This window comes from Nasonia vitripennis, chromosome 2 (genome assembly GCF_009193385.2).
Source record: "Nasonia vitripennis strain AsymCx chromosome 2, Nvit_psr_1.1, whole genome shotgun sequence".
NCBI classification, from domain to species: Eukaryota; Metazoa; Arthropoda; class Insecta; order Hymenoptera; family Pteromalidae; genus Nasonia; species Nasonia vitripennis.
Genome location: NC_045758.1, coordinates 20576765 through 20599632, shown reverse-complemented (window position 1 = coordinate 20599632; position 22868 = coordinate 20576765). Strand labels below are relative to the sequence as shown.

Here is a 22868-nt window from a genome sequence, read left to right as displayed (position 1 = left end):
GTCAATTAATATGTAGATAGTGTATCCAAATTCGCAAGTGAAGTAATTCTCTGAAGTCTATAAAGGAAAGTATCAAAGATAGGGTGGTAGGATGGGAGATGTAGTGGTTTATTTATATTATAGTTCAGATAAAGTTTCGATAATACTTAACATTTTTTAAATTCACGTTACAGAAACATTCTTGCAACAATCCATCAACGTTCCGTTTATTGCTAACGAAAGTTTGATTTAAATTTCGGTTGCACGAACATTTTCAACTCGCTTTTAACACGTTTAAAAAACGTTGGTAAGACGTTGAATAAGGACAACGTTCTATCAACTTCTCGAACCCTATTTCACAAAACGTTTTGGCAACGTTCACTTGTCAGCGAAGTGGGACTTTTCGACGCTGCGGCAACAATCTGGCAACGTTTTTTCGCTTAAGGGAAACGTTCTTTAGTCCCGGTTGAAAATAATTAGGTGAATTTAGTATATGATATTGTTATTTAATTTTATAGCACAGTATGGCTAAAATCCGCTGTTAAGTCTCGCGCTAACCTCACGGTGCAAATAAGTACTACTTTAGCCACAAATAGGCGAGACTTGCGGTATTTAGCAGTCGGCGCTATAAAATTTTATACGATACTTTTGACTTAAATGATTCAGTTTTACACGGCGCTTAACGCCCTCGCTACGCTCGGGTACTAACTGCGCCGTGTAAAAAAGAACGATTTAAGTCACACGTATCGTAATGTATTATTACATGTTCTCATTATATGATTTTTTAGTCCTAAATATTCATGTAATAAAATCATGTACAAAAATTATATAATTTGTATCACAACGAAATTTCGCCGTGCAACAACAGCGTTCGGCGTGGTCGAGGTAGACCGTCTAAAGGCTGTATGAATGAGAGAGAGAGAGAGAGAGAGAGAGAGAGAGAGAGAGAGAGAGAGAGAGAGTGCATGTGATTAATTGCGCCGTTTATTTTTCCGAGTAAACGGTGAGAGAGAAGCAGTCGCTGCGACAGACAAATAGGACAAGGCACGTCACCAACTTGCGAGTAAGAAACGCGGGGAGACGACGAGCAACGTGGGCGCAGCAGCAGCAACCATTTACCTCGACAGGGCGTTCAAGTCAGCCCCACGCACCGTAAGACAGCCGATGCAGGTGGCAAAACCCTTCGTAGGGTCTACACTGAAAAAAAAAACACAGCCGTTTCTGCTGTAGAACACGGCAGTTTTAGCGAGTGTCACCACAGAAGCGACTTTTTAGTAAAAACAGCGAGTGGCCACTGGTAGTTTTGGCAGGTCTCGGCGAGCTATCTCTATCTCTAGAATATTTAGGTTATATATCACCTTTTTTAAACCATCAAAAATCTTAAGAAAATATTTTTTTTAATGAGTAATATGATTATTTAAATGAAAGTTATTAGTAATAATCATTATAAGAGAGAAAAATACCTTGAATAACAACCATCAACTTATTACCATCCCATTATCGCATGCAGAGTGAATATTAGCAAATAAGTTACATGAACATTTTTAATTTTATTACTTATCAGTCCCATAATGGCCATTACTTTATATTTTATCATAATACTATCATTGAAAAATTATTTTCTTAAGATTTTTGATATTTTAAAAGGTGATACATAACCTAAATATCCTCGAGATAGAGACAGCTCGCCGAGACCTGCCAAAAGTCGCTACTGTGCCGCACTCGCTAAAACTACCGTGTTTTGCAGTAGAAACGGCTGTGTTTTTTTTTCAGTGTACCTACGTGAGCGTCTGATGCAGCATGACCAGCGTGATGGCAGCTCGCCCGCACGAACGTCAGAAATAGAAACTACAGCGTCTCGCGTTCGTAGTGACAGATGCCACCCGAGTCAAGGGCCCTGACGACGAGGCATTGGGAGTCGCTACAGGTTCCACGGCCAAGAGCAATCTTGGTTGTCTGTGAGTAAAAGGCAGCCGACGCGATATCAGTGCACATGCGCGACCGCGCGACGCGGCAACGGTGCGCGAACCGATAGTGTTGCGAGCGAGCGGAACGTCGGGCCGCAACGCGCTGACCAATTAGCGTCCCGTGACACGGTGGCTAGAAGTCCAGGCGCCAGACCGAGTTTGTCGCAAATCGATGTCCAGTCGTCCACCAAAGGTTTTTTTACGTATTTTGACCCGCTGAATCCGAATTTCAAAGGTGGAAAGTCCAAAAATGCATCCGTAAAAAGTTATAAACAATTTAATTGTTTAAACTGCTCTAAAATTAATGTCGGGTAAATTCTAAACGAATTTAATGTAACTGTGTTCATATACAATCATGAACCTTTTTGCAGAATTGAAAAATTGTAGTTAGAACCAGAGATTTTGCAAATTTAGTGCAAAAGGCAGGTTTTTCTCGCTTGGCGCCCGGGCGCATCAAGTGTTCGTCTCGTACCTTTCGTTCTACTTTGAATTATTGCACATAGTAAGTATAATTTTAAAGAGTAAGTATTTTTATATATTTGTATTTATAAAAAACAACATACAATTGTTTAAACAATGAGTAATTATATGAGACTATAAAAAAATTATAATTTATTTGTAAATTTGCTGGAAATTTTTATCAGAGAATGAATATTTGCAAATAAACCTGAACACGAATTATAAAAATCAATTCAATTGTAATACAATATTTACATAATGAGAAAGATCCCATAAAAATACCTATAATTCATGTCTCTCTTTGTGTCATCATTTTATTATAAAAAATATATAAAAATAGTTTCATTTCAGTACGGAGTTTTTATATTTAATCTCTGATAAAAATTTCAAGCGAGTTTATAAACAAATACAATAACACATTACATTGTTTAAACAATTGTATGTTGTTTTTTGTAAATACAAATATATAAAAATACTTACTTTTTAAAATTATACTTACTATGTGCAATAATTCAAAGTAGAACGAAAGGTACGAGACGAACACTTGATGCGTCCGGGCGCCAAGCGAGAAAAACCTGCCTTTTTGCACTAAATTTGCAAAATCTCTGGTTCTAACTACAATTTTTCAATTCTGCAAAAAGGTTCATGATTGTATATGAACATAGTTACATTAAATTCGTTTAGAATTTACCCGACATTAATTTTAGAGCAGTTTAAACAATTAAATTGTTTATAACTTTTTACGGATGCATTTTTGGACTGTCCAATAACACAAAAAATAAAAGTCATTAATTAGGTTTACGAACATCCTTTATTATTATACAGAGTAAAGCATTTAGGACTAGTACAGTTATTTAATGATAAAGAATACCTATACACGTTTATGCATATTCTATTTATTCTTATACGTAGTTAAAATTTATAATATTGCAAATACCGCCCGCCTCTGTGAATTGCGTTTGATAAATGTATTTATTAATGTTTCTAAATCCAATGTTGCAAGCTAGTCTTGATGAATATTAATTCTAGCGAGATCGTTTAATCTGTCTTGGAGCATTGTTGATCTTAAATAAGTTTTCAAACGCTTTAATGAAGAAAAAGATCTTTCATTTGAGCACGATGATCCTGGAATGGTAACCAACAATTTGACTAATTTTGAGTATTCGCAAACAATATCTCTAAGAGCTTCACTGTCTCTCAAATATGCTATGACATCTTTCAATGATTTAATTTTGATATTGTGCCTTTTTGCTATATCTATAAAAAGATCCCTTTGCTGAAGTAACTTTTCTCCGTTAATTTCATTAACAGCGGCACCTTTAATCGAAATATTATAAAAAGATGTTATATCTTTGACATTGACATTATTCTCATTAATTATAAAATTTTCAAAATTGTTTAAAATTTTAATTGTGTCCGTATTGAATCTCTCAGATAATGCCATTAAGGTTTTATCAACAATTTCATAGAATTGTTTTCGATAGTACTGCTCTGGAGTTTCAAATAAATGAACACTGGCTTGGTTACTGTCTAGTCGCTTAGAAATTTTTCTAGTTCGAGGTATAGTGGGTTCATCCAAATTTAAAGTCTGAGCATCTTTTGTGCATGTCTTCCAAATTGAATCAAATTTCGAGTTTCTCATTTCCTTGATATTTTCCGTTACGATCTGAACTTTGCGATGAGACATATTTACGCACAAATCAGATTTTTGAAGTTCCATGTTCAAAGTTTCAATTTGCGTAAAAATTTCAATAATTGTTGTTAAAAGAAAATAAAATTCAAACGAATACATATTTTGCAAAAAACCTTTTGCCTTTGATGAATTACTAGGATCGGAATTACGGTCTGTACTCAGGTTGTTGAAAAACTCAATAGCAGCTTTATAATTTTCAACAGTATGTATCGTTTTTAGTGACTTGATTCGCATCACCCATCTGAAAAATATTGCACAAAATTAATGGCCTGTAGTAAGTATATTTATTCAATTCGACAATTCGACGTTATTCGCAGTATATAAATAAATTTTATAATTTTTAATATTTAGGTAATTATAAAATAAAATATTTTGATCGTGCATGACCGATACATGAGTACATTTTGTGCACTGTTTATAATATGGGAAAATCAAACTTCACTTACAGAGTATCAGAAAATACAAATAAAATAATTACCTTGTTGGACAGTACGGAGATAGCGCAGTGGTACGCTCTTGAGATTGCGATTCTTGCAAGATTTTGTAATCATGCAGACGTTTTGGAGAATCACGTATACAATTGATGATTTCTTTAATCATGCCAATGAAGTTTCTTACGAACTGGATGTCTTCGAGTGCGTCTTGAACAACTAAATTTAATGAGTGAGCTGAGCAATGTACAAATAGTGCACGGGGTTCGAGTTCACGAATTCTAGTTTGAAGACCGGTAATTTTTCCAGATACGTTGCTCGCTCCATCATAGCACTGACCTCGTAGATCATTTATGCTTAACGTTATTTTAGCAAGATATTCGGTCACAATCTTTAGAAGCGTCTCGGATTTTGTGTTTCCTGTATTGCAAAATTCCATGAAATGTTCTTTTACCACGAAGTTGTGGGAAACTGTTCTAAGACAAATTGAAACTTGTTCGAGTCTTGAAACGTCGGATGTTTCATCGATCATGATGGAGTAGTATTTATTGCATTTTATTTCATTCACTATTATATTTAATAGATTTTCTGAATAGAGAGCAATTATCTCATCTATTATAGAATGATGGACCCACTTATGCCCAGTACGTTGTAACCAAGATTTCAATTCAGGCACATCTTCGGCTCTCAAATGCAAAAATTGTAGTAAATTTGATCGATCCTCATCGTGTCCTCTTAGAGCAAGACCTTGTTTTGCTAATACTAGAACAGTGGTGAAAATTTTCGTTAGAGCTGTACGAGATTCTATCATTTCTTTTTTTTTGCCAAGCTCAAATGATCTATTATACTGCGCTTATTATTCTTAGCAAGTGTCACTTCGATAGAATGAAGGTGTAATTCACTTTTTTCGTGATTTTTAAATCTTGATACAGCATTTTTCCAACAGCCATAACCTTCTTCTACGAATGCCATTTTTGAAATCCTAATATTTTTATTGTCTAAAATCAATAACTTGTTGACTTCGGTCAACAGGAATGACTTAGTGAAGCGCGATCCGCGCAAACAGTGCAGTCGACCAATGAGCACGACGCCGCGAGTCGCGTCCGACTCGCGCGGGCCACGCGGCCGAATTTTCCGCGAAGATACCGCTTCTTTGAATCCCAGCCTGCCTCGCTTTCTCGCACTTTTTTTCAAAATAAATGACTGTCAATTTTTTATATTTATTGATTTTGCTTGCTCTCAGTATTCTCTAAAACTATTTCCCATATTTTAATTTTGATGCGTGGATTTCGAGGTGTGGAATTCCACATCTTCCCAAGCTGAAGGTGTGTAGTACTCCACACCATCCACAGTGGAAACGCCGCCCCTGTTTTTATCTTGTGTTCCCGTCCAGAAGAAAGAGATATCTCATTTGTAGTGCAAAACACGGGTTATTTTATCGTGTGACAATAAATCGTAGAAACAAGAATTTAGTGCAAAACGCAGAAATAAGAATTTAGTGAAACCGTTAAATAATATTTGGCGCCGGCTCCTAGACGCAAGAGGCGCAAGGTGGTCGGGCAACCTTAGAATATGTCGTTCTGGCGTTTGCGGAATTTGAGTTCGACAAAAATGTCAGAGTGAGTGTGTAACGAAGCGTTTTAGCGACTGTGTTAAGTAGTTGTTCCTCGAGCCTTGAGGCGCGTGCAAGTCTCGCGGGGTATCTTTCATGTACGGACATCTGTTTGTTATGGTTGTCTATGTTTACGGGCTATTTTAATAATTTGTGCGGATCTCGGTTCAGAATTGTAAAAGTTTAACTCGAATATAAAGTTCTGTCTGATTACCAACGTGTTTTGATTCTCCCAAACCACCCTCTCTCCTTACCGATTTTGGGGCTGCAGCTAGCCGAGCAAAACACTCTACAAAACCTCGCACCGGGAAACAAAGAGTCGCGAGACGCTCGCGGAGTGCGTCTGGAGGCACTGGGTTATTTTCTAAGTCCCGGGCAAGCAATTGCATAGTAACGGGGTTGCACAAAAAACCCAAGTTACAAATTATATCAAAAATAAATTTTATATTCATGTATCTTGCAACATAACTCGAAAAATATATTTAACAATCATAAGATACAAAAGGATGATGAAAGGTAAAATAAAGCAGTGAATAATGCATTTATCTAGTTATTATTTATAGCTAGAAAGTATTGTATATCATAATAAATTTTATCTTGTAACTAGAAAGAGTTGGTGCCCGCTTCCACATTTCGTCAATCATCGAAAGATATTTGGAATCTGGCCCACATTACATTACATCAATTTATTATAAAAATATAGCAGTCAGAGGTCTGGAAATTTGCATACCAATTTATAATATTCTGCTCTAATACAATATGCATGTAAATTGATGCCGGTAGGGTTAGTTCGTGTTTTCACTAGAAACAGTTAATGCGTGCTTCAACTTTCTGTCAATTGACAAAACAAATGTTCAGCTTTACACACGTTAGATCAATTTTCTCTTGAAACATAGCATTCAGAGGTCTAAAAACTTGCATGGTGCTATAAAATGTCCTTTTGTAACATACAATAGATCAAAAATGGTGCAATTCAAATTGTATTGTGTTTTGACCAGAAAAGGTTAATACGCGTTTCAACTTTCTGTTCATCGATAACAAAAATTTTCAGTTTTTCTCACTTTGGATCAATTTTCTCTTGAATTTTATTATTTAGAAAACATGTTTAAAATTTGTAAATGAAAATCCTTTCTATCAATACTTCATGTATTTTATAATATAAATATTGTACTATTTGATACTTTTTTCCAAAATGCTACTTCATTAACTTTATTATCAAATAATTTGATTTTTAACAATTAATATCATTAACTAAAATAATAAAAAAAACAATTTACATATATTTATGATATCTTGATTTTAAAATGTCTCTGAAGCACGCTATGAGAAAAGTAAGGTTGCAGCAAAGATGTATGTTAACTGTTAACATAAGCATGTTTGATTTGTGCCAATGATACTTGTGTTAATAGTTAACGTAGCTATATAATGCCAAATAGCTGTATATTAATAGTTAACATATGGCTCCTGTACGAGTTTCAATAGACCTTGTAAGTAATAATCAGATAAAAATTATTAGAAAATGCTCTTGTATAAATGTTATTAATGCTGAGTGACTTTGGAATGATATACTATCAAAATTCAAAATTTTGTCTTTTATCGGCCTTTTGTGTCTGAATAGCAGATCTGGTAGTTTTAGAAATACAATAGTGGGTGTGATTCCAACTGATTCAGCAGCTTCTGGCATTTCCAAAAAAGTATTTAATCACGGGTGAGGGTAAACATTTTGAAAAATAAATATTTGAAAAGAAAAAATTACGAATTGAATTATAACGAAAGGTAAAATTTTAAGTCCCAGAATATTGGAAAGGTATAATTTGGAAACCTAAATTTGGAAATTCCTAAAAATATCGCTTTTGCAAAATTTTAACCATAAATATCACTTTTCGCAATATTTTAATTCAACATTTTTGTTTTATAGATTTCTCCATTTCAAAATCTCAGTTTATACATTTTTAAAATGATCAACTGTTTCCTTGGTTCGTGTAAATTTCCTGATACCCGTTATAAAGTTGATCGTTTCATCGTGATGATCGCGAAGTTACACGCGCTTCCTGGGATGAAAGAGTTTCATTAAAAAGTCCAACTTACGTAGATTACTTTGCTATTTTTAATATTGATAACGAAATCACTTTGTTGATGAAAGAAAACTCTGAACACTTCAATTCTGTGCTTGAAACAAGATATACAATCTATTCAGATGTTAAAGATTTTACCGATGGAATTGTATACAAAAAGTTTATAAAGTCGATACCATTGCATGAAAGAAATAACATTATAACTGCAACATTTAATACTCTGACTTATGGTATATGGTTTGGAAAAGACAAACCTGATATGGATATTTTTTTGAAACCTTACGTTTCTTATATGCATAAACTGGGAAGTGTTAGTGTTAAGTACAACATTAATGGAGAAGAACGACGAATTAAAGTGTGTGTATTATGTTGTTGTGTTGAGTCAGTAGCTAGATCTCGGGTGCAAGGCTTTGTGCAATATAATGGCTACTCCGGAGTATGTAGCTGGTGTTTACACCTAGGTGTATACGTTCGCATTTTAAGAGGGGGTGCTGTAAAGTATGTCCTTTTAGATGAACCATCGCCAAAAAGAACTGTATAGGATCACATAATCCAGTTTACGCCGTTAAAAGACCATCGATTTTAGTAACATTAGATAAATTCGATATAATTTCTGGTTTTGTGCCGGATAGTATGCATTGCATTTCTCTAGGTATTGCATATCGATTTTTAGGGCACTCGTTGAACACTTCTAGTCATATTCTTTGTCCAATGATATTTCTACAATAAATGAAATTTTGTTGTCGATAAAGGCTCCAAACCAAATAGCTCGATTAACTCATTCTATTGATGATAGATGTTGGTGGAAGTCGCGAGAATGGGAGAACTGGACTCTGTATTACAGTATACCTATATTAACGTGTTTTCCACATATTATGTTTGATTATATGAAACATTGAGCACTGTTAGTGGATGCTTTTTATATACTTAACAGCAAATACATATTCCGCAATGAACTAGAGCGCGCTGATATGCTGCTTAAACAATTTGTTGCTTATATCGAGCATTATCATTCACAAAGTGCTATAACATACATCGTCCATCAGCTATTGCATTTGCCACAAAGTGTGGTAAATTGGGGTCCACTATGGGCACATAGTGGCTATTGTTTTGAGAATAGCTACGGCCAATTAGTTCGCAAAATGCATGCTGCTGAAGGCGTAATATATCAATTATGTCGTTTAATCAGTTTGCCTCAAAGTGAATTGATTTTACACGAAAATATTGCTTTAAAACCAGATTCAAATATTACACCATTTTTATTACATCTGCATAATAAAAATGCTGAAGGAACGTTAAAATTGTCCAACGCGAGATATTTAGGATGGCATAAAAGAGCAAAAAGCACGTGGATCAGACAACTACAGTTATCTGTTGATAGTTTATCATTTTTTAAAATGATTAAAGAAGAATGCCTCTACACGCCCAGCAGGAGACCAAGGCTTAGGTCGAATAATTCAATCGCAACAACTGACGACGATCGCTTCATTTGGATACAGCAATTTATTGTTGTCGAAATCACTACGAAAGAATATGTAATATTGTAAATACTGAGAATTTCTTAATAGATTGTTTATCTGTAAAAAGAGTTGTAAATATTTCTCACGATGATATAGCTATTTATATATCTCACGATGATAGAATTAAAAAAATATGTATTTCTGTCAATGCCAACAATTGTACATATTTATCTGTTGGGCTTAATTTATATTATTATTAAAATATGGTAAATATGTAAAAAATATGTGTAAACATTCATTATAAAATATTCAGCATCATTTTGTCTACTTTTTACCTTGTAATGTCTATATGTATATGTGTCATTTTCCTCATAAATCATATTATTATATGTATATTTTTAATATATACATAATTTTAGTATATGATTTTATTACATGAATATTTGGGACTAAAATATCATATAATAAAAATATGTAATAAAATTATGTAATAATATCATATACTAAATTTACCTAATTATTTTTAACCGGGGTTCCCAATGCAACGTTGCAGCAACGTTCTTACATTGTTTCCTGCTATGTGGGTATTATAATAAAAAGAGCGCGTGCAGTAAAAAGATAAGCGCACGAAGTATGCTGGATTTTGCTAGTATCTCAAAAAATTAGTTTTTATAATTCAGCTTCCCATTTGGTTACTTTGCAAAATTAATGGCATTACCGTACAAAACATTAAGGTTGTCCTGTAGCGTGGTTTAGTTTTTAGATATTGGTAACACTGAGTCCTATCCTTTAGCATTGTATCGCGAATCTGATGCCGACTGTTGGCGATAAAAATGTATACTAAAATAATCATATTTTTAATGAAAATTTGTGTATTATTTTTAAAGAGGACTGCATTTTATATTCTTTAAAGGCTTCTATATAACGTCCAAGCATATAAAATGTTGAATTTCGGTCGTGAAAATACCGACAATATCAGGCGCGAAGTTTGGCAACGTTGTTTCACTATCTCTCTTGCTCTCACGTGTACTGCCGTCTTTCTCTCTCGCATCTACTGACCTTATGAATCATTTAAACACAAAGCTGATTTTCATCTTATATAAAAAATAACATGTGCCCATAGTGGACCCCAATTTACCACACTTTGTGGCAAATGCAATAGCTGATGGACGATGTATGTTATAGCACTTTGTGAATGATAATGCTCGATATAAGCAACAAATTGTTTAAGCAGCATATCAGCGCGCTCTAGTTCATTGCGGAATATGTATTTGCTGTTAAGTATATAAAAAGCATCCACTAACAGTGCTCAATGTTTCATATAATCAAACATAATATGTGGAAAACACGTTAATATAGGTATACTGTAATACAGAGTCCAGTTCTCCCATTCTCGCGACTTCCACCAACATCTATCATCAATAGAATGAGTTAATCGAGCTATTTGGTTTGGAGCCTTTATCGACAACAAAATTTCATTTATTGTAGAAATATCATTGGACAAAGAATATGACTAGAAGTGTTCAACGAGTGCCCTAAAAATCGATATGCAATACCTAGAGAAATGCAATGCATACTATCCGGCACAAAACCAGAAATTATATCGAATTTATCTAATGTTACTAAAATCGATGGTCTTTTAACGGCGTAAACTGGATTATGTGATCCTATACAGTTCTTTTTGGCGATGGTTCATCTAAAAGGACATACTTTACAGCACCCCCTCTTAAAATGCGAACGTATACACCTAGGTGTAAACACCAGCTACATACTCCGGAGTAGCCATTATATTGCACAAAGCCTTGCACCCGAGATCTAGCTACTGACTCAACACAACAACATAATACACACACTTTAATTCGTCGTTCTTCTCCATTAATGTTGTACTTAACACTAACACTTCCCAGTTTATGCATATAAGAAACGTAAGGTTTCAAAAAAATATCCATATCAGGTTTGTCTTTTCCAAACCATATACCATAAGTCAGAGTATTAAATGTTGCAGTTATAATGTTATTTCTTTCATGCAATGGTATCGACTTTATAAACTTTTTGTATACAATTCCATCGGTAAAATCTTTAACATCTGAATAGATTGTATATCTTGTTTCAAGCACAGAATTGAAGTGTTCAGAGTTTTCTTTCATCAACAAAGTGATTTCGTTATCAATATTAAAAATAGCAAAGTAATCTACGTAAGTTGGACTTTTTAATGAAATGAAATTTCAAGTGATTTTATCACTTATTTTTTCAGTAATAAATCGAAAAATGAAAAAAATAAGTTCTTTTCGCCTCGATTACAGTCGTAAAAAGGCCTTATTGCACTTCAGATATTGGGAAAAAGTAGATATTTTATGTGTTTTGGCTAATTTAATTGCGCAGCTTTCAAACCCCTATGGTTCATGAGATATCAAGGTTTAAATATTTTTAATTTTATTGATTATATATATATATATATATATATATATATATATATATATATATATATATATATATATCTAAAACAATGTAGTCAAATGCTTTAAAATTGTATATGGTGATTCATCGTAAACAAACCTATCTCGTGCTAAAATTTTAAACGATTACGACGAGCTCTCAAGTAAAGAGCGAAAATGTAAAAACCGATTTTTCTCAAAACTTTTGCTTCCTCTAAACAATATTTTATTTATTGGACATATAAATTTAGTTGGAGAAAGCTATTACCAATGAATTGGCAGCGGTTTTTTTTAATTATAATCTAAGGAGATTTACTATCAGGATGTTGTCGCCAAAATCATCAAATATACCATGTTTGTTGCATAGAAAAAATCTCAAAGCTAAATTTAATAATTTGAAAAAATAGTAAGTAGTTTTGGAATCATAATATTATTTCTAGTACAGTATGGCTAAAATCCGCTGTTAAGTCACGACTATCTGTGACTAAAATAGTCCTTTTTTGCACCGTGTTAATCACACTCGCAACGCTCGTGCGCTAATCTCACGGTGCAAATAAGGACTACTTTAGTCACGATCAGGCGAGATTTACGGATTTTAGCAGTCTGTGCTATAAAATTTTATACAATACTCTTGACTTAAATGATTCAGTTTTACACGGCGCTTAGCGCTCTCGCTACGCTCGGGTGCTAAGTCACACGTATCGTAATTTACTATTAAGTCACGCCTATTTGTGGCTAAAGTAGTCCTTTTTTGAACCGTGTTCATCACACTCGCTACGCTCGTGCGCTAACTACGCCATGTAAGAAAGAACCATTTAAGTTACATGTATCGTAATGTACTATTTACTTTGATAATTTTGCTTCAAGATCTGTTTCGATTGAAAAGGCGATAAATTTTCATATGTATGTGGGTATTGATCGTTAAGTAATCAATAAGTTGTTTTTAGTAAGTATGCATATGATTTACTCTGTACACATCGTAGACTATAAGACAACGGGATGACAAGTAAGCATTAAAAGAATAATTTTGAAAAGTACAACCATCTTATTTTTTATATCAGATGAAAATTCGCTTTGTGTTTAAATGACTCTTCTATCACTGAGAAAAACGATACAATAAAGTTTAAAATAACTTGAATAAAAATTACTATAATCTTGAGTAATCGCGGGACATAACGGCTCTATGAGATATTTTCTTATAAGTTTATTTTTTTTAACCCTCGGTCATAAAAATTGTTAGACGTGTATTAAAAATTGTATTAAAAGTTGTCATTTTATAATAAAAATTATTTTAAGAATTCCTCCGGGTGTCTGAATTTGAGGTTATGTGTCTTTATGAAAGTTAGTTTATGCAGTAATTAGAGTTTAAAATCTATTATTTTTCGTTTATATGATATTATCAAGTCATAATATATTATTCGCTGGTATTATTTATTTATTTCCGTTAAATTATTATTAATGTTAACTTATAAGTAAAAGTGATTAATATATCAGACCTGAAATTCGGTACATAACAGTTCTGTTTAGGTTCAGTGCACTCAACTTCCATGCCAGAGGTCCCGGTTCGGTTCCCGTCGCCGCAGAAAATTTGTTACTTATAATTAATTGATTCCTTCCACTATATAATATTAAATAAAATAACAATAATAATAAAATAATAATATCCGATAAGCGTGTAAAATGGATAAACCAAGAAAAAAATTAATTTTTTTAAAAATTCATCTCAGCATAAAAATTACTATATAATATATAACTATACATTAAAATTTACTACTTTTGTAGAAAAAATTACTATATAATATAGTAATTTTTCCTACAAAAGTAGTAAATTTCAATATATAGTTTTCTCAGTATAGTAATTTTTATAACAGTGCAAGTATGTCCCGCTATTACTTAAGATTATAGCAATTTTTATTCAAGTTATTTTAATTTTTATTATATATCATTTTTTATATATCATTTTTTTCAGTGTATATACTTAGAAGGAATTTACTTGGTTTTTTTATATTTATGATTTTGCTCATTTTTTGCACAAAATGATTTGGATTAGTTTTAGAACATTCAGATTAGATGGAGAAAATTATGAAACACAAAGCAGATTTTCACCTTGAAGTTATAGTGAGATATTTGATTCTTCTTGGAGTAAGTCATGATTTTTGTCAGTGTGCTGATTTTTAACATTTTTAAAACTGATTTCACTGCATTCATTAGCGTATATTGATAAAAATACAGAAAAACTTTTGTAAGCTATAAACATTAGACAATTTCTTTAAAGATTGCATAACTTTATAGAGGAGAAATCATAATTATAATACTAAGATACAGAATGGTGAGGATGGGTAAAATACAACTTATAGTTGCCAACATTTTACCTTGAAAAAGGTGTTTTTTCGAACTGATCTAATAACTTTTAAATGAGTTTCAAATTAACTTATAAAGAAATATTTAAAGAAAAATTCAATTTGAATTACAGTATAGCATAATAGTTTAAAGTTTATGTTTGATTTTTGCAAAATCTACTACACCTGCACTAAAATGCTTTAGATAATACTTTGTATACTTTGTCTTCAACAAGTTTTAATAACTTTATTCGTAATAAGAGCAGTCGCTTTTGAGTTATTGTTGAAAAACCACATTTTGCCCATTATTATTTATAATAATGAACAAAAAAAGTATTTGACAGCTGGAAAACCAAATTATTTGTAATAAGCTGCTCGATTACAACAATATCCAGTTGAAAAATTTTAGGGACATGATGCTAGGAGTTACATTTTTGCAAAAACTGCTTCTACACGAAAATACGTCAGATGATAATTTATGCATTTCAATATGTCAAGCAACTTTTAATCACGATGATTTTTTGTAGGTGCAGTAGTTTTTGAGATATTTTTAAAAAACCATGAATTTGCCGTTATTATTGTTAATAGCAAACAGAGAAAGTATTTCCTAGGAGGAAAACTAAGTTATTTTCAATAAGCGCTATAAATAGACCCATATCGAGTTTAAAATCCAGGGAACAATTAAAAAAACACAGAAAGGAAGCTGGCGTCTGAATTAGTATATAACTAAAATTTCTCTATCTATATCTGTTGAATTCTGACTGGAATATTGACTGTTCTGCTGCTCGATCAGCTAAGCTGGGCTTGCACTGAATGATTATCTTCTCGGAATAAGAATATTTTGGAACTACGGGCGGTTTTCTGCCAGTGTCGGCTACTAAGCATGGGCTTCAAAAATTGCATGTAACTGCATAGCAATATGCATATTCGACCCTTGCAGCGATAAAGAAACGGCTGCAAGCCTTGAGATGAGAATAAAACTCGAGCACTCGCGCCCCGCGCTGAGTGTTTACTCGCCTTAGCTGATCAATTAACCTAACCTGATAAGACATGACGCAGCCGTTTTTTCATTCAAAATTATTACCGTTGGGTGTACAGTAATCAAGCTTCTTTACGTCTATAATACAACAGATAAGTCAACAGGACATATAATTTAAATTCTTTTATATTTGTAATATCTATCAAGTAGCCTTTGTAATAATTAAAGAACCGTATGTATATCTATCGCTATGACTGACTGAAAGAAAAAAAAGAGAATCAATAATTAATAGATATAAATAATTTAGTTCGCAAAATGAATTTTCAAAATTAATTATTTTAAAAACGAGCAATTTTCTTAACAAAATAATATGGTAATTAGAAAGATCTTATGAAAAACTTCAACAAGACATCGAATAAAATATATACAGAATTCGTAAAACGTAAATAGGTTATTTAGCAAATGCAAAGTACAATAGGTCGCGACGCGCTCCCGGCGCGACGGCAATAAAACTTATATATTCAGCTGATATCACCTCCCGACGCGACGGCAATAAAACTTATATATTCAGCTGATATCACCTGATAACCCTGTTGAAAATAATCGGATGGATATCCAGCTGGATAATCCACCTGGATTTCCAGCTGGATATCTACATGGATTGACATGGATTCCATGTGGATCCAACATGGATTCCAGCTGGATAATCCACCCGGATTTCTAGTTGGATATCCACTGGATTGTGACAAAATCCAGGTGGATTTTCTAGCTAAAAATCCAGCTCAAAATAATTGTTAAGAAATTCGCCGAGAGCTGGGCTCGAAGCCGGGATCTTTGAGTTGATAGGCTTGCGACTTAACCACTTGGCTAATTCATCACTTACCTTATGATCTCATAATGTAACATACATGGTAAATCTTGCATATTCCTAATTAATGTTATAAATATGCATTAACCGATGTATAAACTTTATCATTTTACGCTCGAGATTAAACGCAAATTCCAGCTTGAAAATTCACTTGCTGCTATTGGACGCTTATATACGCCGTGCTGTAAAGTACGACTTATGCCACTTGTATCGTAATGTACTATTATGGTTAACACAAATTAATGCAACATTATATCGGGAATATACAGGATTTACCATATATGTTACGATATGAGATCATAAGATAAGTCATGAATTGGCCAAGTGGTTAAGTCGCAAGTCTATCAACTCAAAGATCCCGGGTTCGAGCCCAGGTCTAGGCGTTTTTTTAAGATTATTTTGAGCTGGATTTTTAGCTGGAAAATCCACCTGGATTTTGCCACAATCCAGTAGATATCCAACTAGAAATCCGGGCGGATTATCCAGCTGGATTCCATGCCGGATCCACATGGAATCCATGTCAATCCATCCGTCCGATTATTTTCAACAGGGAATCAGCTGACGTTTTGGCATGATTTTTAGTAGATTAACAGCTGATTATCATCTAATAATCAGCTGATTGTCATCTGCCTTTTTTCAGTAGGGCAAAACAATACAGTGAGTTGCTTCATCGCAAAATGTGTTGCATCCCGAAAGATAAAACATTTCGGTGGAAAAATAAAAACTTTAGCAAAAAAGTGTATCTGCAACGTAAAAAATTGAGTGAATCCATGAAAAGAAAGTGGGACAAAGTAAATGCCGAACCCTGCGAAGACGTTTGGGCTCATAAAAAAGCTAGAGTCGGGATTCGCTTGATGTTAAGGTAGTTTACTCGGTGAAAAGAATAGTTTTAGAATTTTGAATTTTCAAATACTATTTTATTAGAATAGTAATATACAAGCAAGAATATTTAAAAATTATATAAAGTAGAACAAAAGCTATGTTTTATCAAACAATTTCAAGCATTAATTGCTCGGATATTAATTAAATAAAAAAGCATCAATAATAACTCTTATTCTTTTTTATTTTTTGTTCAATCCTAACGAAACAAGGCTCATTTTGTTCGTTGAGAAATTTCAGGGATGGTAACGGTAGGAAAAATTAAGATACGATTTACCATAACGACGCTAGATCAGTTTGTTTAAGAAAATATGAGTGATTTTCTAATAAAAACTACTATTCTAATAAAATAGTATTTGAATATTCCAAATTCTAAAACTACTCTTTTGACCAAGTGAACTACCTTAACCTCGATGTTTTGAGAGCTGGTTAGAAGTGTCAAACATCCCAAGATTTTGATACATACATTATTATATTTAAAAATGTCGGAAGTTATAAGTGTCGAATTGGCTTATCTAAGCCAAGAATATTGGGTTATAATTGGCTAACACTGACATCGTTTTTATACAAGAATAAGGTTATATAAGTGCCAATGAATTGGCATTTAATTACAGCGGTTTTTTTTTAACGCGACGACACACTTACCTTACTCTTGGTAAAAATTAATCCTGTAGGATATCCTGCAGGAAATTTCGCATATATTTAGCGGTTTTCCCTGAAGGATTACCGGATAAATCTTTAAAAAAATGTTTCACCTGACTGATAAGTTGCTCGATGCCGGTGACCCTTTCATCAAATTTCACAAAATACGCCTTCAATCCGTCGATGCTGGACATCCTCTTGGTCAACAATGATATCGCCTTTTTGAGCTGCTCAGCTGTTTGACGATCTCTAGCTTCGTGTCTCTCGAGCTTCTCTGTGTTATCGCGCATCATGTGCACCAGGCTTAGCATCGCGTCTTTTATATCCTCGTGTCTAAATAAGATTTGTTCGTTTTATTAGTTTGTCTATTTTTTTTCTTTGTTTATTCCGCGCCATACCTTTAGATACTCATATTATAGGTAAAATCAAATAAAAATTTAAAGCATAAAATTCATGTTTTTTATTCCATTGAACACTGTATGTGCGGAATACAAAAAAAAATTTTTTGTAAATGGTGTGACGGGTGGATGATGATCTCTGCTCTGTAAGAGGGTAAAATGCAATAAGGGGAGTTAGTGGAGCCCAGTTTATTACGCAAATAAGATTTGTGCTCAATCTGGTAGTCGGCGGTGATCTGACCGCTCTGCCGTCGATGCGATTCGTTGATGGAGAGTGATCGCGCCTACGGAAATGCATACACTGCACTTCTGTACGTGGTAACACCAGACCTTAGCGTTCCCTAGCCGCTACCATCGAAGATTTAACTGGACAGTATATAGTGCTCGTCTGCGATAAAAGCCATCTTTATTCACCAATTCGTGGGCGATTTTTTCGACAAGTAATAAATGTAGTAAATGCTCGAGAGAATTATAAAAGTAAAAAGTGACACTATATACTACTAACTTACGTGATTTCTCGAGACTCTGCTCGACTTAAACATACTCCTAAGCATAAAATCAGCAAGGTAGGCAGAACTTTGAGCCCCATGACTCGCACTTTACAAAAATCCATCTGAAAGCACGAAAAAAAAAATCGCTACAGAAAATGTTCTCCTATATGTATGGTACATATTATGAATCATTATACGAGAAGTCGAACACTTTTCGTTTGAAAAGTCGATGTCTTATATTTTTTAGGGCACACTCACCGGACCAAGTTTTTTACGTGTGTTTGAACATACAATATGTAAAAAATATCCCTAATAGCACAAGACGTTTTAAAGACTTTTTTAAGACGTCATAAAAAATACGTAAAAACGTATTTTCTGAAAGTATAAAAAACGTCCGGATAATATCTATTTTGGCTTTTAACTTTGTGTAAACAAATTTATTAATTAATATTTTATTAATTAATTCTATTGATTTTAAGACATCTTAAAATCTATTAATAACGAGATAGGCGTTTTTATGTATTTTTTATGACGTCTTAAAAACGTCTTTAAAACGTCTTGTGCTATCAGGGATGGATGCCACCTCCAAACCATATGCCAACAAAAAGTTACGGGTCAATTACTAATTAACAAAAAATAGCCTTTGTTGCGCCCCGGATAATTTATTATTTAGCAGAGCAAACATTATTTTTTCCGGCCTTAATGGACAGCTGCGACCAAATCGTTAAAAATGACCGCCCCTATCAAACGTTATGAGCAATTTTAAATCCTCCTTCCTCCTCTCTTAAAAAAATGATGGCCTTTGTTGTGAAGCATTTAATACGTGATTTTGATTGGTTGCGGGTTAGTTGCCTAGGTAACGAGATCAACCGTCTGCTTGATTTAAGATCTATACTTTAAACTCATAACCTTAATGATATATATTTTTAAGGTGTTTGCTTGCCCAGAATGAAAAATTGAAATAAAATAAATAAAATAAGGTAGTAGCAAAGAGACCTGGGTATATTACCCGTTATATAATGTGTATTGAAAATGGGCAACCTAACCTCGCACATATATTTATACATATGCAGAACTGCAGAAGCATGGTGTCGAGCTGAAACTTTGTATAGTGATTTGTTTCAAGGTGTTGAAGAAATTCTATCATTATTTATATACGTCATCGAGAATATAGAATGAAAATTTTTTTATGATAGACTTTTGTTAATCTTCACCAGACATGTGATTTGATCAGAGGTGCTATCCGAACAATTTGACATGTCATTTTATACAGTTATATGCACTGTATTCAAGTTAGACATCTGACTTTTTACACTGATACTTGCTAAAATGGTGTAGAAACAGTCTATAATAACAGTTTCTATATAAATTTCTTGGCTCGCTCTTTTGTTTGAAACTCTATGGCTGCGTCAACAAAATTTTTATAATAGCTGTTTATATGACTATAAAAATGATATCAGTTAATATAAAAATAACTTAATTTCATGTTTTAGGACCTTGAAACAAATCTACATACATATCTAGCTATGATAGATTTTAATCAAAGGCCCAAACAAAAATTTGGGTTCAATACGATTGATATACCATAAATTTGTTTTTAGGTTTATTCAAAAACTATCATAGCTAGAGAGCTGAAATTTTGTATGTAGGTTTGTTTCATGGTTTTAAAACATGAAATTAAGTTATTTTCATATTAGCTGATGAAATTTTTTATATTTATATAGACAGCTATTATAAAAATTCTGTTGACACAGCCAAAGAGTTTCAAGTGAAAGAGCAAACCAAGAGACTTATATCGAAACTGTTATTGTAGACTGTTTCTACACCATTTTCGCAAGTATTAGTGGAAAGAGTCAGATGTCTAATTTGAATACTGCATTGCATATAACTACAATGACATGTCAAATTGTTCGAATAGCATCTCTAATGAAATCTTATATACTTATATGCAAATATCTCTGGAAATCCTTTCCAGAGCTCAAAATCCATCCAATATACTTAAATGATTTCGTTCATTTTTATTTATAAATAGAAACCAAAAGTATAAATAAGAACACGCAAAGCGCGCCGTGATTCCTAGTAAGGTAAAATTCGTCAAAAATGCGAAAAGATGCCTGAAAAGCCAACGTTTTTTGTCGTGTGTTCGCATAAAGCAAACAATTTTTATTGTTTTCAGACATTTACAATGCATATAAAATCGACGCTAGAAAGTCGAAACGCGTCGATTTAACCTTTACGAAAAGTATAAAAAGCAGAGTTTAATCATTTGAACACATGAAACTCTGTTTTTTTCTTACTTTATAAAGTATTCAATGCAGAATTTAATTTTTTTAAAAGTATGAATCGTGTAAATTATATTTTTCGAAAGTAGAAAATTTTCTTCGAGGTAACATGAAAAGATTAATCATAATTTAGTACTTTTATACATTTTATAGTTTAGTAAAAGTAGCAAGAAAGAGGGGGGGGGGAGAGAAGGCCTGCGGCCTATTGCCTATAGGTATATAGGACTGCAGATGTATATTATAAGAGTTTCAAGTTTGCGTTGCTGGCATGGGCCATGTGGTTCATTTAAAACCATCTGCGTCTGTTTTTCTTGTGCATTTTTAGCCACGACGCACGGCTCTTGAACTTCAAGCCTAACATAAAATATCGCAGCATGAGCGTTTGAGATTTTTTGTTCTAACGTTGTTTTGCTTGACCACTAAATTGCGCTTCGGCTCTTTCATATAATATTTCATATTTTACAATACTTATAGCTTTTGTTCTTTTTAGCCTAGAAAACTATCAGTATATCCTACTATCAATGCTGCACTGCGTGACAACGTGTGGCAAGTATGCGTCTATTGCGCGTTTCCGCCAGTAGCAGGACGCTACTCACCACATAGATAGCTGCGATTGTAAAAATATCACGATAATGAAAGTATACAGAAGAATATAAGAATCTTTCAATATTTCACTTTTACACAATATAATAAAAAAGGCAGTTCTTGCAACGAAAATAAACGTAGGAGGGCTGAAACTATAAAAACCATGGCGTAAGGTAAAAGCGTAGATAAAAGAAATAGATGGTAATATGACTATCATTTATACCACTGCCAGTGATAATTAGTGAATAATATATTCTAATATAAAATTATTTAACTATCAAATCAACGAATATATGGTTTGACGATGATCCATTATATCACAACAGTCATTACAGCTTTTATGTTTTGTACGTAACTAAAAAATGTGAACTACTGCCAGGAGACTTGTTACTAGAGGCTATAGGCATAGATTAAAAGCACCTAAATATTATGCTCATGGAGAGCTAATGCAAAGGAGAACGTTGAATTGATAGTTACGTTTATCGCAGAGGCAGGCCGTAGAAGGATTTTGAACTGTTAAACGAAACTGTACGCTGCAATATTCCAAGAGTGTGTTTCCTCGGGAGGCTCGTACCAACGACTGACGATCTGCTGATAACTGACGAAGCAAGTCCCAGTCGACCTAAGTCAGCGGCAACATTGCCTATATGAAAAAAGCCACAATAGCTGCTATATGTATACTCTAACTACGACGCGTTATTGGGTAATGAATCTCCCGGCGTTGAGCTCTTTTTTTTTTTTTTAAACCATACTGCTTCGCTTACTCCCTCTCTTCCAGCTCCACACCTCCCTCGCTCCTCCTACTTGATTTTTTTCTTTTCTCTTTGAGTTCTCCGCACCACATTACTTCAGTATCTCCTTTTTCCAATTTTTCCAATTTATTCAATTTTCTATTATCTTTTATATGAAAATCATATTCTCAAATCAAACGAGTTAAGCTGCGAGCCGGATAGAAATTTCTGTACTTGTTTATATTTATTTTGATTTGATTACACAAATTAACCACTTATAAGATAACCATAAGACCAATCCCTTTTAATCTATATCAGAAATATTTAATGAAAATTTATTATGATGGAAGAATCATTTTAAACGCAGAAAAAATAGTACATTACGATACGTGTGACTTAAATGGTTCTTTTTTACACGGCGCAGTTAGCACCCGAGCGTAGCGAGAGCGCTAAGCGCCGTGTAAACTGAACCATTTAAGTCAAGAGTATCGCATTAGTATATTACGATACGTGTGACCTAAGTGGCCGATTATTGCACGGCGTGTATGAGCGCCCGAGCGCAG

General features: G+C 33.5%; 1 protein-coding gene across 2 annotated transcripts in view; it reads right to left on the bottom strand.

Moving 5' to 3' along the window:
• Positions 1 to 22298, bottom strand: part of LOC100113675 — a 28717-nt gene extending 6419 nt beyond the window's left edge. For both annotated transcript variants that reach the window (XM_008213545.4, XM_001599007.6), the window contains exons 1-3: positions 22052 to 22298; positions 18726 to 18829; positions 17932 to 18151 (exon numbers count right to left, since the gene is read on the bottom strand). In XM_008213545.4, the coding sequence (XP_008211767.1) occupies positions 17932 to 18151; positions 18726 to 18829 (324 nt within the window). In that variant the 5' untranslated portion in view covers positions 22052 to 22298. The remainder of the gene's footprint in view (positions 1 to 17931; positions 18152 to 18725; positions 18830 to 22051) is intronic.
• Positions 22299 to 22868: the final 570 nt, after the last annotated feature.